Here is a 16,335-nt window from a genome sequence, read left to right as displayed (position 1 = left end):
GACCAGAACGAGCCCCTGGTTTACCCGACGGTGTAAGGAGGCCAAAACAAAGTGCAATAGAGAATGGAAAAAGTACAGAAGGCAGAGAACACACGAAAATAGGGAGATCAGTCGCAGAGCCAGGAATGAGTATGCACAGGTAAGGAGGGAGGCCCAGCGACAGTATGAAAATGACATAGCATCGAGAATCAAGACTGACCCGAAACTGTTGTATAGCCACATCAGGAGGAAGACAACAGTCAAAGACCAGGTGATCAGATTAAGGACAGAAGGTGGAGAACTCACAAGAAATGATCAGGAGGTATGTGAGGAGCTGAACAGGAGATTTAAGGAAGTGTTTACAGTAGAGACAGGAAGGGCTGTGGGAAGACAGCACAGAAGGGAACATCAAGAGGGAATATACCAACAAGTGTTGGATGACATACGAACAACTGAGGAGGAGGTGAAGAAGCTCCTAAGTGACCTTGACACCTCAAAGGCGATGGGACCGGACAACATCTCCCCATGGGTCCTTAGAGAAGGAGCAGAGATGCTGTGCGTGCCTCTAACCACAATCTTCAACACATCCCTTGAAACTGGGCAACTACCTGAGAAATGGAAGACAGCTAATGTAGTCCCCATATTTAAGAAAGGAAACAGAAACGAGGCGCTAAACTACAGACCTGTGTCTCTGACATGTATTGTGTGCAAAGTCATGGAGAAGATTATCAGGAGGAGAGTGGTCGAACACCTGGAAAGGAACAAGATTATAAATGAAAACCAGCATGGGTTCATGGAAGGCAGATCTTGTATCACAAACCACCTGGAGTTTTATGACAAGGTAACGGAAGTAAGACACGAGAGAGAGGGGTGGGTAGATTGCGTTTTCCTAGACTGCAGGAAGGCTTTTGACACAGTTCCCCACAAGAGATTAGTGCAGAAGCTGGAGGATCAGGCTCATGTAAAAGGGAGGGCACTGCAATGGATAAGGGAATACCTGACAGGGAGGCAGCAACGAGACATGGTACGTGAAGAGTTATCAGAGTGGGCGCCTGTTACGAGCGGGGTCCCACAGGGGTCAGTTCTAGGACCAGTGCTATTTTTTATATATGTGAACGACATGATGGAAGGAATAGACTCTGAAGTGTCCCTGTTCGCAGATGATGTGAAGTTGATGAGAAGAATTAAATCGGACGAGGATGAGGCAGGACTGCAAACAGACCTGGACAGGCTGGACATGTGGTCCAGTAACTGGCTTCTCGAATTCAATCCAGCCAAATGCAAAGTCATGAAGATTGGGGAGGGGCAAAGAAGACCGCAGACAGAGTATAGGCTAGGTGGACAAAGACTACAGACCTCACTCAGGGAGAAAGACCTTGGGGTGACCATAACATCGAGCACATCACTGGAGGCACACATCAACAAAATAACTGCTGCAGCATACGGGCGCCTGGCAAACCTGAGAACAGCGTTCCGATACCTTAATAAGGAATCGTTCAAGACACTGTACACTGTGTATGTTAGGCCCATACTGGAGTATGCAGCACCAGTCTGGAACCCACACCTGGTCAAGCACGTCAAGAAGTTAGAGAAAGTACAAAGGTTTGCAACAAGGCTAGTCCCAGAGCTCAAGGGAATGTCGTACGAGGAAAGGTTAAGGGAAATCGGACTGACGACACTGGAGGACAGAAGGGTCAGGGGAGACATGATAACGACATACAAGATACTGCGGGGAATAGACAAGGTGGACAGAGATAGGATGTTCCAGAGAGGGGACACGGGGACAAAGGGTCACAACTGGAAGCTGAAGACTCAGACGAGTCACAGGGATGTTAGGAAGTATTTCTTCAGTCATAGAGTTGTCAGGAAGTGGAATAGCCTAGCAAGTGAAGTAGTGGAGGCAGGAACCATACATAGTTTTAAGAAGAGGTATGATACAGCTCAGGAAGCAGAGAGAGAGAGGACCTAGTAGCGATCAGTGAAGAGGCGGGGGCCAGGAGCTGAGTCTCGTCCCCTGCAACCACAATTAGGTGAGTACACACACACACACACACACACACACACACACACACACACACACACACACACACACACACACATACATACATACATTCAGTGGGAGAGGGAACTGACAGGAAAACCAGTACAAGAAATGATGGACTATGTAGCAACAAAATGCAAGGAGGCAGAGGAGAGGTTTGTTCCCAAGGGAAACAGAAATAATGGGAAGAACAGAACGAGTCCTTGGTTCACCCAAAGGTGTAGGGAGGCAAAAACTAGGTGTACTAGAGAATGGACAAGGTACAGAAGACAGAGAACTCAGGAAAATAAAGAAATCAGCCGAAGAGCCAGAAACGAATATGCACAGATAAGAAGGGAGGCTCAGAGACAATATGAAAATGACATAGCATCAAAAGTAAAGACTGACCCGAAGCTGTTGTACAGCCACATCAGGAGGAAAACAACAGTCAAGGACCAGGTAATCAGACTGAGGAAGGGTGATGGGGAATTCACAAGAAACGACCGAGAGGTATGTCAGGAGCTCAACACAAGATTTAAAGAGGTATTTACAGTGGATACCATTAGGACTCCAAGAAATCAGAACAGGGGGGCACACCAGCAAGTGCTGGATGAGGTACATATAACCAAGGAGGAGGTGAAGAAGCTGCTATGCGAACTTGACACCTCAAAGGCGGTGGGACCAGACAACATCTCTCCTTGGGTCCTTAAAGAGGGAGCAGAGATATTGTGTGAGCCATTAACAAAGATCTTCAACACATCATTTGAAACTGGGCAACTCCCTGAGGTATGGAAAATGGCAAATGTAGTCCCAATTTTTAAAAAGGGAGACAGACATGAGGCACTAAACTACAGACCTGTATCACTAACGTGTATAGTATGCAAGGTCATGGAGAAGATCATCAGGAGGAGAGTGGTGGGGCACCTGGAAAGAAACAAGTGTATAATTGACAACTAGCACGGTTTCAGGGAAGGAAAATCCTGTGTCACAAACCTACTAGAGTTTTATGACAAGGTGACAGAAGTAAGACAAGAGAGAGAGGGGTGGATCGACTGCGTATTTTTGGACTGCAAGAAGGCCTTCGACACAGTTCCTCACAAGAGGTTACTGCAAAAGCTAGAGGACCAGGCACACATTACAGGAAAGGCACTGCAATGGATCAGAGAATATCTGACAGGGAGGCAACAACGAGTCATGGTACGCGACGAGGTGTCAGAGTGGGCGCCTGTGACAAGCGGGGTTCCACAGGGGTCAGTCCTAGGACCTGTGCTGTTCTTGGTATACGTGAACGACATAACGGAAGGGATAGACTCGGAAGTGTCCTTGTTTGCAGATGATGTGAAGTTAATGAGAAGAATCGAATCGGACGAGGATCAGGCAGGACTACAAAGAGACCTGGACAGGCTACAAGCCTGGTCCAGCAACTGGCTCCTTGAATTTAACCCTGCCAAATGCAAAGTCATGAAGATTGGGGAAGGGCAAAGAAGACCGCAGACACAATATAGTTTAGATGGCCAAAGACTGCACACCTCACTCAAGGAAAAAGATCTGGGGGTGAGTATAACACCGAGCATATCTCCTGAGGCGCACATCAATCAGATAACTGCTGCAGCATACGGGCGCCTGGCAAACCTACGGATAGCGTTCCGATACCTCAGTAAGGATTCGTTTAAGACTCTGTATACCATCTACGTCAGGCCCATACTGGAGTATGCAGCACCAGTTTGGAATCCACACCTAGTCAAGCACGTCAAGAAATTAGAGAAAGTGCAAAGGTTTGCAACAAGACTAGTCCCAGAGCTACGGGGATTGTCCTATGAAGAAAGGTTGAGGGAAATCGGCCTGACGACACTAGAGGCCAGGAGGGTCAGGGGAGACATGATAACGACATATAAAATACTGCGCGGAATAGACGAGGTGGACAAAGACGGGATGTTCCAGAGATGGGACACAGACACAAGAGGTCACAATTGGAAGTTGAAGACTCAGATGAATCAAAGGGATGTTAGGAAGTATTTCTTCAGTCATAGAGTAGTCAGGCCATGGAATAGCCTAGAAAGTGATGTGGTGGAGGCAGGAACCATACATAGTTTTAAGGCGAGGTATGATAGAGCTCATGGGGCAGGGAGAGAGAGGACCTAGTAGCAATCAGCGAAGAGGCGGGGCCAGGAGCTGTGACTCGACCCCTGCAACCACAAATAGGTGAGTACACACACGCGCACACACACACACACACACACACACACACACACACACACACACACACACACACACACACACACACACACACACACACACACACACACACACACACACATACACAAACATGCACATACACAAACACACACACACACACTGGAGGACAGGAGAGATAGGGGGGACATGAGAACGACATACAAAATACTGAGAGGAATTGACAAGGTGGACAAAGACAAGATGTTCCAGAGATTGGACACAGTAACTAGGGGACACAGTTGGAAGTTGAAGACACAAATGAATCACAGGGATGTTAGGAAGTATTTCTTCAGCCACAGAGTAGTCAGTAAGTGGAATAGTTTGGGAAGCGATGTGGTGGAGGCGGGATCCATACATGGCTTTGAGCAGAGGTATGATGGGGCTCACGGTTCAGGGAGGGTGACCTGGTGGCGATCAGTGGGGGGGCGGGGCCAGGAGCTTGGACTCGGCCCCCGCAGCCTCGGCTGGGTGGGTACACACACACACACACACAAAACAGGCCAAGTGTCTAATCGACAAGTGCCTATGACAAAGTGGTAACTAACACACACACACACACACACACACACACACGCACATACAGACACACACACACACGCATGCACATACAACAGGCCTAGTGTCTAATCGACTTGTGCTTAGGACCAAATTGTAACTAACACACTAACTAACTAACACACTAACAAACACACTAACTAACTAACACACTAACAAACACACTAACTAACTAACTAGCACACTAACAAACACACTAACTACCTAGTTGCGGTTGCAGGGGCGAGTCACAGCTCCTGGCTCTGCCTCACCCTGCCCCACCTTTTCAGTGTGTGTGTGTGTGTGTGTGTGTGTGTGAACGTCTGTCTCTTTATCTCTGTGTGAATGAGTGTATTCACCTACTTGTGGTTGCAGGGGTCGATTCACAGCTCCTGTCCATGCCTCTTCATGTGTGTATTTGCATGTGTGAGAAAGTGTGAATGAATTAAACATGCAGTTTTATATTAGCATTTAACTAAAAGCTCATATGTATTTTTACACTTTTTTCAGACTTGTTGAATCGCAGAGCCATTCTAGAATGTGGTACCGCGTGGGTGCTGTGCGTAGCATGACTGGTGGACGCAAGACTCAACCTCAGCTCTCGTACAAACTTAAAGAAGTAGGTATCTGTCTCACTGCACATCTCTCTCTCTCTCTCTCTCTTTCTTTCTCAGTAGCAACCTTCAGAGAAGATAAACATGCAGTACAAGGAACCAGTGGTTCCCACTGTAAAATTATTATTTGTAATGTAATTCTCTTGGTATCTGTGAGAGCTGCATTCACACCAATGGTGACTGCCATTTCAGAACTTATATGTCAGTGCTGCGCTGGGAGTCGGGCTCATGGGTACCTCGGTAAAACCATGTGAGGGTCATGGACAGGGGCAGCACCAGAATTTCTAAACTTGGGGGTTTGGGGTGGCTATTTGGTGGAAAGAGGGTGGCTAGGAGACTTGTTTTGTAGCATTATTATTATTATTCTTACTATTTTCATTTGAGGGGCTTTGAGGGGGCTGAGGTAATTTTGGGGGATTGAAGCCCCCAAGCCCCCTTTGGTGCTGTCACTGGTCATGGACCCAGAACCCAGTTGTGGATTACAACATGATCTCCATGGATTCAAAATGCTCAGATACAGAGGGAATGCAGTTATGTTGTTTTCACAAAGTGACATCTATTCATTTTTAATGTTTTAAAGTTCTTTTGTAGATAACTGGATGAATAAGAGTATTGGTATAATGCCAACATATTGATGCCAGGAACTTGGCATAAGATTCCAAGCGATTCATAAATATTCTCCAAACTTGGGAGATGCCTGGATTTTATTTTGCTCTTTTTTTTTTAACAAACCAGCAGTCTCCCTCCAAGGTAGGGTTACCCAAAAAAGAAGAAAAACTTTCACCATCACTCACTCCATTACTGTCTTCCCAGATGGGTGCCGATACTGCAGTTCAAAATTGCAAATATCCCCACCCCTCCTACAGAGTGCAGGCATTGTACTTCCCCCCTCTCCTTTCAACTGTTAACTAACAGACTGTGCTGCATATAACAACATGTGGCAGGTCACTTTTGAGTTTAACGTCAGCCAAATGAAACCCACCACACAACATTGAGAAAAGAATTAATTTGATAGGCTGAATATGAAGAACATTTAACCTATAATTTGTTGCGTATATGTTATAACAGACTTTGTTTATGGTATAACAGACTTTGGCAATATAGAAGAAATTCTACTGGATCAGTCGAATCAGAAACAGCAGATAAAAAATATTGGTTACAGAATTGTCAATTATTGTTACAATCACAGCAGAACAATCTTTTTTTCTGTCGACCACAATTGCCATGTCCAGCCACCTGCTTCCCCACATCATTCTGTTATATAGAAAATTTGCAATTCTTAAATCGTGTATGATTAAACTTAGAATAAAAATGTGCCATCAGCTCATGGCCACAGTCAATTTATGACCAAGAATATTCATTAATTACAGGTTCATGGTACTAAACACGTGCTTCCTAACTTATGAACAAGCTGCATTCCCATAGAGTATTTGTGATTCATTTGTTCAGAACTCAAAACCTATTTTTCTATGTAAAGTAATGGTGACAAATAATACATTTGGAAATAGTAAAAGTTTTGGTAATCAAACATTACCAGGTTGAATGGTGGGGTATACAACACAGGGTAGCAAGTGCTTGGACATATTGTGAACCATCAGCCTGCCTCCCTCCTTCCCTCCCTCTCTGTATCTCTCACATGAGTAAACACTGCTGTAAATGCTCCTTCCTCCCATTTACTTGTGAAAAATATTTCTGGAGATGGTTCCGAAGGTATTAATTGCTACTACTGAGGACAGATCCCTATTAAAAACAGAACTGAGTGAGCTGAAGTCTAGGGTCCTCACTTAGAACTGTAAATTGAAATTTGCAATACAAATATTATTTCAGTGTTATTTCCTGTGGATTTTATTCTTCAGAGCTGTTATTCATAAATCAAACATTTGTAACTCAGAGATCATCTGTATAAAATATTATTCCATTCAGGTAGTAACTTTTCTGGTTACATTAAGTTACCTATGGTAGGCTCCCATGGGAATCAGATAACCAGATTTTTTCCGTACATCATGGTGTTTGATGACAAAATCCAGTGTTGGTATGACATGCAGAACAGGATTTTATTTGAACATCATTTTTCTCGTGGTACAGCTTTGTCAAGTCACACAGGACACTTTTTTTTCTCATTTATATACTTCCAGAAAGTGAGGTTAAAAAAAAGGTGAAATTGTATGCAGAAAAAGATAAAAGGATCACACGCCAAGTCCTGATGATGCAGGTAGTAGAGCACTGTAGCTTGCCTACTTGTTTATTACTAGGTTAGAGCAGTGGTTTGATTACAGGCTTGATTTTTCACGTAAGATAACATGTGCCAAGAGTTTTGCTAGGCTGAAGGCTTCCTTGTCTTGGTTTATGTTGTCTGTTATACTGATGATCACTATTTCCAGCATCTGAGTCTGTTTGCTTCTTCAATAATAAACTTGCCATCTTTTCATGCCATGAGGTGTATGTGATGCTAACTCACTCAACTCACACACTGTGGTCCGGGGTTTGAATCTCCTCTGGTAAGGCTGAAAAACATTAGGGACGTGTTTCCATAAGACACCTACTGTCCCTGTTCACCCATCAGTTTAAATGGGTACCTGGGGGTTAGTCGACTGCTGTGGGTTGCATCCTGGGATAAAACTGGCCTAATTTGCCCAAAATGCTCAGCACAACAAGGGGCTTTCTATATAGTAGTGTGCTGAGCTTTCAGTAGTATCAGTTACCAGTAGTGTCATACCAACTGTTACTGATTCACCGTCCTCCCTACGTGATCACTGACTGTTACTGAGTTATTTCTGCTGACCATAGCATTATGTTTGAATGCCGCTCGCCCTCCGGGCACGAGATAGGCAGTTCAGAGGTGGGTAGCAGAGACGAAGGCTCAGGCTTGGCAGTTCCTCCTATAGTACAGTGGACCCCCGGTTAACGAACTTTTTTCATTCCAGTAGTATGTTCAGGTGCCAGTACTGACCGAATTTTTTCCCATAAGGAATATTGTGAAGTAGATTAGTCCATTTCAGACCCCCAAACATACACGTACAAACGCACTTACATAAATACACTTACATAATTGGTCGCATTTGGAGGTGATCGTTAAGCGGGGGTCCACTGTACTCCTAATTATAAGTTACCAGCCTGTCCGAAGTGTGTGCTTATTACCCAGTCCATGTTCGAACCCCCACACAATGTAAGCTAGGCCTGTATACCATGTACATGTACTTGTAGTAAATAAAGATATTATTATTATTATTATTATTATTATTATTATTATTATTATTATTATTATTATTATTATGCATACTGGTTTTTCCAAATTATGATGTTTGATATCCATGACAATATACACACGTTTTGGTCCAACTTGGGCCATCAGTGGTCATAGTTGGACCAAAATGTCATCATAAGTTTCAGTATTCTGTGTGCAGGTTATTGTGTACAGTATTGTGCCTTTTACTCTATAATCTCCATAGCATTTCTCCAATGCATTATCTATCATAGCTTGCATGTGGAATGGTGCATACTGTCACTGCTTCTATTTAGTTGTCTGTGTCCAGGTCTGGTAATGTCTTTAATAACTTCTGGAGTGATGACTTCTACATTAGTACCACTTTTCTTCAGTACCTTGGTGAGTACATCTACAGTGTTGCCTGCTACAAAAGTAAGGTGGCTGTCGAAGTCATCATCTTTAAGGGTGGATAGCTTTCTGTAATGGAAAATCATAGTGTGAAGAAAATGTGGGTAAAAAAAGTATTGCATTTCTCCTAATGAAGTTTACAACTGCAAACTGTAGGTTCTTAAAAGTCAAATTCAAATTCTAATTCAAATTTTTATTTCTTTTCATGTGGTACAAAAATAATGTAGTTTACATGTAATAAAATATTGTTAGGCACAAAAAAGAGCCATTAGTATGCAAGGCATTTCAGGCAAACTAGTTCCAATACTTATACTATTTAAGAATTTGATGTACAGTGGACCCTCGGTTATTGAATGGAGTAGTTGTCGAACAAATAAGTTTTCGAACAAGAAATTCAGTCCTGGGTTTTGTACGTGGTCTTGGTTGTCAATCGACAATGCTCGGATCACGTGATCACCAGACAGAGTCCACAGTGTGGGTCTCGGTCAATATAGCGACTAATGCGCATGCTATAATCATCTCTTGAGCTCTTGCTGTGCATCTTGTGAAGGTAATGAAACCAAAAATATGATATTTGATGGAAAACTTATGGAATTACGCTATTGCAAAGTTAGCAGTCTCAGCAATATTTACGTATTGGCAATATTTACGCATTGGCGATATTTACACATTGGGCCAATGGAATTGGCCCTATTTTGGGCCAATTCCATTGCTCCTGTCGACCAAACTCATAGTTGTTTCACTAGAACTCCTTTTGTTCTGTTGAGTTCAAGAAACTGCCCATTTACCTATTTCAACTACTGAATAAGGTGATCTGAAATTGCTAATTTGGCCAATTTCACAGAAAATTCAAGAAAGGCCAATTTCAAAATAGGGTCCAGCATAAACAATGCAGACATTCCTGGCACTAAAATAACATTTTATCTGTTCATTAGTCACGTCTCCAGGCCCTCTTGTATTACGCTTGCTTTTCATTTTGAATTTTTATTCACACAAAAAATAGAAGATAAACTGTTATTCAGACTGCTGCATAATTGTAATAATTGTATAAATAATATCAGCGCATTCATGAATGCATATTAGACCCACCAGTTGATGTGTATTGGACGTGTGACATGGTTTGTTTACTCTTGAACATCAGCAAAAATCAAACATTTCCATTAATTTGAGCTCAATTTCAGGCTACTTTTAGTCTTTAAGCCATTGAAACTCATCCATATTTCTGTAATATATCTTCTATTCTATCAAATGAGACCCAAAAAAAAATACATCCATGAACACCATAGTCGTTGTTTTAAACCAAAAACACAGTTGCAGTTTTTTCTCATGCACTGTGTGCTGCAGGATTTTTCTTTTTTTTATACTGCGTACACTGACCGTGCAGACCCATTCTCTCACATGTAGGCCTATTGGCTTTCTCCCGCAAGATTTGAAACTGCTAGAAATTTGCCATTAGCTCTCTGACAGGTAAGAGGCAGTTAAATTTTCATTTACTGTACAGTATTTCAGTTGAATTTTCGATTATTATTGATTTTTACAGCTTCCATGTGCTGTATAATTTTATACATTGTTTTATGTAGTAGTTAGTACATTATTATTAAAAAATTATTATATTGGCCATCATATTGGTTGACAACCAAACCAAATTGGTTTGGTTGTCAACCATTTTGGTTGTCAAACTGACATCTGGAACAAATTAAGTTTGACAACTGAGGTTCTACTGTACTTCAGAATTAGTCAGTCAAGATCCCTCTGTTATGATGGGTCATTTTTGGTAGTTTATGGTAAACTTAAATTTCAGTTGTTGATCCATGGCTTTCTTTTGAAAGCTTAGAGTTTGCAGCCCTGAACTTTGAGAAGCATGTGACTCCATTAACATTTATTCTGCACTGCAGTTTTCATCAACGTGCATCCAAAACTGCAGAAACAGGGACTTAGAAAAATCCACTCCTAAAGAAGACATTGACTCAAGCACCTTACTTTTCCAACAGGCAACACTGCAGATCTCCTCAAGTCATTGAGAAGATGTAGCACTAACATAGCAGCTGTCATGTTAAAGACCATTCATTACATTACCAGACCTTGACTCAACCAAATAACAGGGATGCTGATGTATTCACCAGTCCATGTGCAGGTTGTGATGAGCTATGCATAGGAGAAATCTCATGGAGCTTAGACATCAGAAATTGGGACCACCAGTTCTGTTTACTTGTAGGACTTAAAACACAAAATTACATGCATCATTCACTGGGACAAGCATGCACATTTTCAAGCATGAAAAGCAGTGAAGCTTGATAATAAAAAAATGGAGTTGGATCCAGAACACACTGCTTGGAAACAGCAATTATCAGCATAACTAACAATATACAACATAATCAAGTACTTTCATTTTAGCAAAACCCTTGGTACACATCATCTTGTATGGAAAACACCCAACCCATAATCAAACAGCAGTTCATACCTGATAATGGATTTGTAGACTGACTGGAGTACAGTGCCATCTGCATCATTAGTACATGATGTATGATCCTTTGTTCTTACTCTGCATTTAGTCTTAAGTGTTTTTATCTCAATTTCTGGAAGTATATAGTATGTGTAAAAAGTATCCCCTGAATGAAATGTAGACCCAGTAAACTCTAGCTCTGCTTACAATATCGTGTCTGTATCCCTACCTGCTGGCACTATGCCTGTGCATATAAAGTACAGTACTATCTTGTACCCTTAATCATTCTTAAGGTGCATAATATGGCAAATTCTGTTGTATGGCATTTAATCAGTGCTATTATAAATTTCACATGAAGAATATACAATACTCCTCCAATATAATGGACGAATTGGGGAATTGTTAGAGTGTGCATTAAATCAGAATAATGTTAAAAGTAGCAAAAAACAAGCACTTTTGTACTCATATGTATGCCTTAAATAATACTGTACACATAATAAGTTATATTGCAGTAAGCAGTGACATTAAAGGAGTTAAAGATGCAATTTGCACAGCAGATTTTGCCCATTATTTTAAAATTGTGTTAATGAAAATTATACCTCAGGTAAAAATATATGCAGTATTTTGTAAACTGTTTCTATTATTCTTGACCAATTTCTTTCTTATTTTCTACCAGAGCTGTGATTGAGAAGGTAATGGTTGATACTTTATATATGCACTGTATATTGTACCCAGCTGTTCAGTGACCAATAGTGTTTGTTTTTATACAAAGATCTCAAGAAACCTTAACAAGGACATTCAGCGAGACCTGGCATGGACATTAGCCGTCGTGAGTCTTGAAGAAACTGATACAAGTGTGAGAGTGCCTTTTTTTTTATACGTACCAAGACGTATACCACACTTGTACATTTACTTAACCGTTTCAGGGTCTAGAGGCCAAATTTCAAAGTGTGCACCAGTGTCCAAGAATTTTCAAAAAAAAAAAAATTTGCTATTTTTTCTTATGAAATGGTTGAGAATCTTTTTCTGAAGGTAATAAAACAAAAAGTAAGAAATTTGATGGAAAACTGACGAAATTATGCTCGCAAATTTTGATGTGTCAGCGATATTTACTCAACGGTGATTTTACCGACTTTGACTCCCATTTTAGGCCAATTACATTATTCCAGTCGACCCAAATCTTAGCTATTTCACTAGTATTACTTCTATTCTACAGATTGAATACAAGAAATTGCCAAGTCAACTGTTTCAACTACAAAATAAAGTGATTGGAAATTGGTAATTTGGCCAATTTAATGCAAAGTTCAAAATATTCCAGTTTCAAAATAGGGTCCAGAATAAACAATGCAGACATTCCTGGCACTAAACTAATATTTCCTCTGTTCATTAGTTACGTTTTCAGACTTTACAAATGAATTCCATTGTTTTTTATTCACAAAATGAATTTTTATTCAAACCAAAAAATAGAAGATTTACTGTTATGCAATATTGTAATAATTGTATAAATAATATCACCACATTCGTGAACGTATATTAGACCCACCAGCGGGCGTGTTTTAGACGTGTGAGGTCATTTGTTTACTCTTGTGCATCAGCAAAAACTAACATTTCTGCTACTTTGAGCTCAGTTTCAAGCCATTTTCATTACTAAATACCAATCAGAATCACTCTATTTCTGTAATATATCTTCCATTCTATCAAATGAGACCAAGAAATCGCAAATACAACTATAAAAAACATATGAAAAAACACTACAAAGTCGCTGTTTTAATCGAAAATTACAGTCTCAGTTTTTTTTCTCTCATTATGCACTGTGTGCTGCAGGATTTGTTTTATGTGGTGCACACATACCACACTGATGTATTCTCTCATATCTAGGCCCAAATTTATCGCTCACAGCTTATCAGAGTGAGCAGAGCTCATGGTGTAGATCTACGGTTTGGACCCTCAACTCAAAGCCGTAGAACTACAGTACGGACCCTGAAACGGTTAACACATCTCAGATGTGGTAGTTACACCTCATCTTTATTAGTTACATTTTATCTGCTGTAGTTAAACCTCAGCTAAGACACATTTCTCAGTTTGTGTTTTAAAGAAGCATTTGTGTGACACCACTGAGCCTGACATGGTAGTATATGCCTTCCTTCACCTATAACAGCAACATCACTCAGTTGTTAAATTATGCACATGCACATCTAGAGTGTTTGCTGTTGCTCAATCACTCAGATTTTTGTTTTTGCTAGGTTTTAAAGCGTTCTCTTTTCCTAAACCGATTTTAATTTCTACACAATGAATTTTCTGATTCAATAGTATTTGATTTTTACGTATTTACAGAAGCACAAAATTTATGCTTCGAGGGATACTACCATCTTCTGCAGAACTATGCTCTCGTGCACTAATTACCAGTTGAAGTTAAATATTTTTAAAACTGCAGATAAAGGGGTCCAAAATATGGAACAATTTGTCATAAATGACAAGATATTTGACAAGTTCCAAAAAAAACTGATTGAGTTCAAGTTGAGCTTGATATTTTCTAATTGTCCTAGAAAATTTCAAAATCCGAACAATCGTGTACATGTATAAGATTTTATTTTATTTATCACTGTTCATGCAGGTATATCTCATGTTCCTATAATGTTAAGTGTATTCCTAATACATTTAATTAAATTTATATTATCTAAGTTACTTATACAGTACATAATTATGTTTTAGGTAAAATACCAACACATATTCATAAATAATGTATTTCTGTTACTGGAAATATTGACACAATATGCAAGGGAACCTCCAACATTGCTCCCATGAAGGAATTGTACTAAGTATACTAAGTCTGTAGAGAACATAACATAATTCTGACATTCAAAAACCTCTGTAGTATCTTTTCTCTTTATATTCTATCAAATAAATACAGGTTTGGTATAGTTACAGTATTTCTTCTCATAAATATGTTAACTTGATTTTTATTTGTTAGCTTTAACACTGCCCAAAATGTTGTTGTTTGCACTTTACAAGAAATTCAAATTACAGTATGTAAAAATTTTCATGCGCTATAGGCATAACCTTTTGAGTGATACAAATACTTAATGCTGTAGTATTTCAAACCTATTTCAGTACATTTACTTAAACTAGCCTGTGTGACTTAAGTCACTCTAACTCATTGCAGCTTCTCCAGCTGTTGATTCCTTAAAAGGGAAATGGTGAGGGATTCTTGATTCAAGGAATTATAACAGCCTTCCCTTCTTTGAATCAGTCCTGACTCTCTTCCATTTCCCAGGAACTTTATGACCCCTATTGGCTTACTGCTTTCCTATGAATATAATAATATTTCTCCAGACAGTGTGTCAACTACTATTGGCTGGTATATTCTATAGAATAAAATGTTTGTTGTATCATTTCCCTTCTATTCTACAGCTGTTCTGTGGAACAAAGTAATTACTTGGGTACTTCAAAACATGTCTATGGAGGTTTCTCTTAACTCATGTTATCAGTTCTCATCCTTATTGTTATTCCCTTGTTTAGACTGCTTCATATTTGTTTTGGGAGAACCTGGCTGTGAGAGTAGTTTGTCTTGTTATTAGTTTACAGAGTCTAAACATCACCATGCCTTGCTCTGAATAAACCACAGTGGTTTAACATTTTCCATAAATCTAATAAAATTTTAATTCAGTAATTCATATTTACTAATATCATTGCACTATCTTCTTAATATGTTGCTATATTTTCACTTCTCTTTCAGTTGCTGCCTATCAAGACTCTTAGGATTTTTTTAACCATTCTTCCATGTGTATATTGTTATGACAAGATTAATGGTTCTCAAATTTCCCATTCACTACTTATTATTTTAGGACAAAGCTATATTCTATTACTGCAGCACTGTATGTGTATTGTAGTTTTGGAATTATGGACTGCATTACAATAAAGCTGTTAAAATAAATAATGATGAGATAATCTACCAATACAAGGCAGTCTATATATTCTGTATTTTAGTACATGTATTGACAAAATATTTGTACATATTAATGTATTTGAAAAGTTTGCACCACAAACTATTCAGGGATATAACTCATACTTAGGAGGTAAGATGATTATAGAGTTCTGGTGATTTTCGTTTTCCCTATCCGTTTTCAGTAATTTTTCAAAATTGTGGCTTTCTTTGTAACTAATATGATTCAGTGCCTTGAAACTGAATTCTTACTTATGCGAGTCATATTTTTAACATTTGTAAATTTGTGATTTTTACTGAAGATGGTTTTCATGGCCACAGTGGTGTATGGTAAGACTGCAGTAGTGCTTGTTCATGGCATGGTATATATAAAAAATGTATAGCAGCGAGTAGAGTGAACTTGATGAAAGGACTTCTTTATTGGATATTTTTTGGTAATGGGACCTTGGTCATGCCAAATGAGTGACCAAGGTCCCGGGACTAAAATGTATCCAGTAAAGATGTCCAAAGTATCCTGTCTTTCATATTGTTGGTAGTATTATAGCTTCTACCTTCGTAGTGTGTCCTTGAAATCTTCAAACTCTAACTTTTGGCTGTATTGAATATAGAAAAAAGATAAAGTAATGGATGTAGATGCCTTTCTTTGAAGTTAACTTTATTTATATGTGTAATTTAGTTTTTTGTAGGCTTAGTGTGAATGCTGATGTATACTTATGCAGTATTACAGGCAAATACAGCAGGGCCCCGCTTTACGGCGTTTCGCTTTACGGCGTTCCGCTAATGCGGACATTTCAAATTATGACCAAAACTCGCTATACGGCTCCCCCCACCTGTCTTTCTAATACGGTCACAGCGGCCCACCGAGTTTGTTTACATTCTCCCTGAGCACATCTCCTTATTATGTCTGGAAACTTTCCAAAATTTCAAGTGTTTTAAAGTTATTGTATATTTTAT

General features: G+C 39.8%; 1 protein-coding gene across 10 annotated transcripts in view; it reads left to right on the top strand.

The window, feature by feature from the left end:
- The window catches only part of LOC128693470 (sodium/calcium exchanger Calx), a 386,089-nt gene that overhangs the window by 249,901 nt on the left and 119,853 nt on the right, over nt 1–16,335 (top strand). For all 10 annotated transcript variants that reach the window (XM_070097314.1, XM_070097312.1, XM_070097307.1 and 7 more), the window contains one exon: nt 5,279–5,387. In XM_070097314.1, coding sequence (XP_069953415.1) covers nt 5,279–5,387 — 109 coding nt within the window. The remainder of the gene's footprint in view (nt 1–5,278; nt 5,388–16,335) is intronic.

Source organism: Cherax quadricarinatus, chromosome 57 (genome assembly GCF_038502225.1).
Source record: "Cherax quadricarinatus isolate ZL_2023a chromosome 57, ASM3850222v1, whole genome shotgun sequence".
NCBI classification, from domain to species: Eukaryota; Metazoa; Arthropoda; class Malacostraca; order Decapoda; family Parastacidae; genus Cherax; species Cherax quadricarinatus.
The sequence above is the reverse complement of the archived record's forward strand: the minus strand, read 5'-3'. Positions and strand labels throughout refer to the sequence as shown.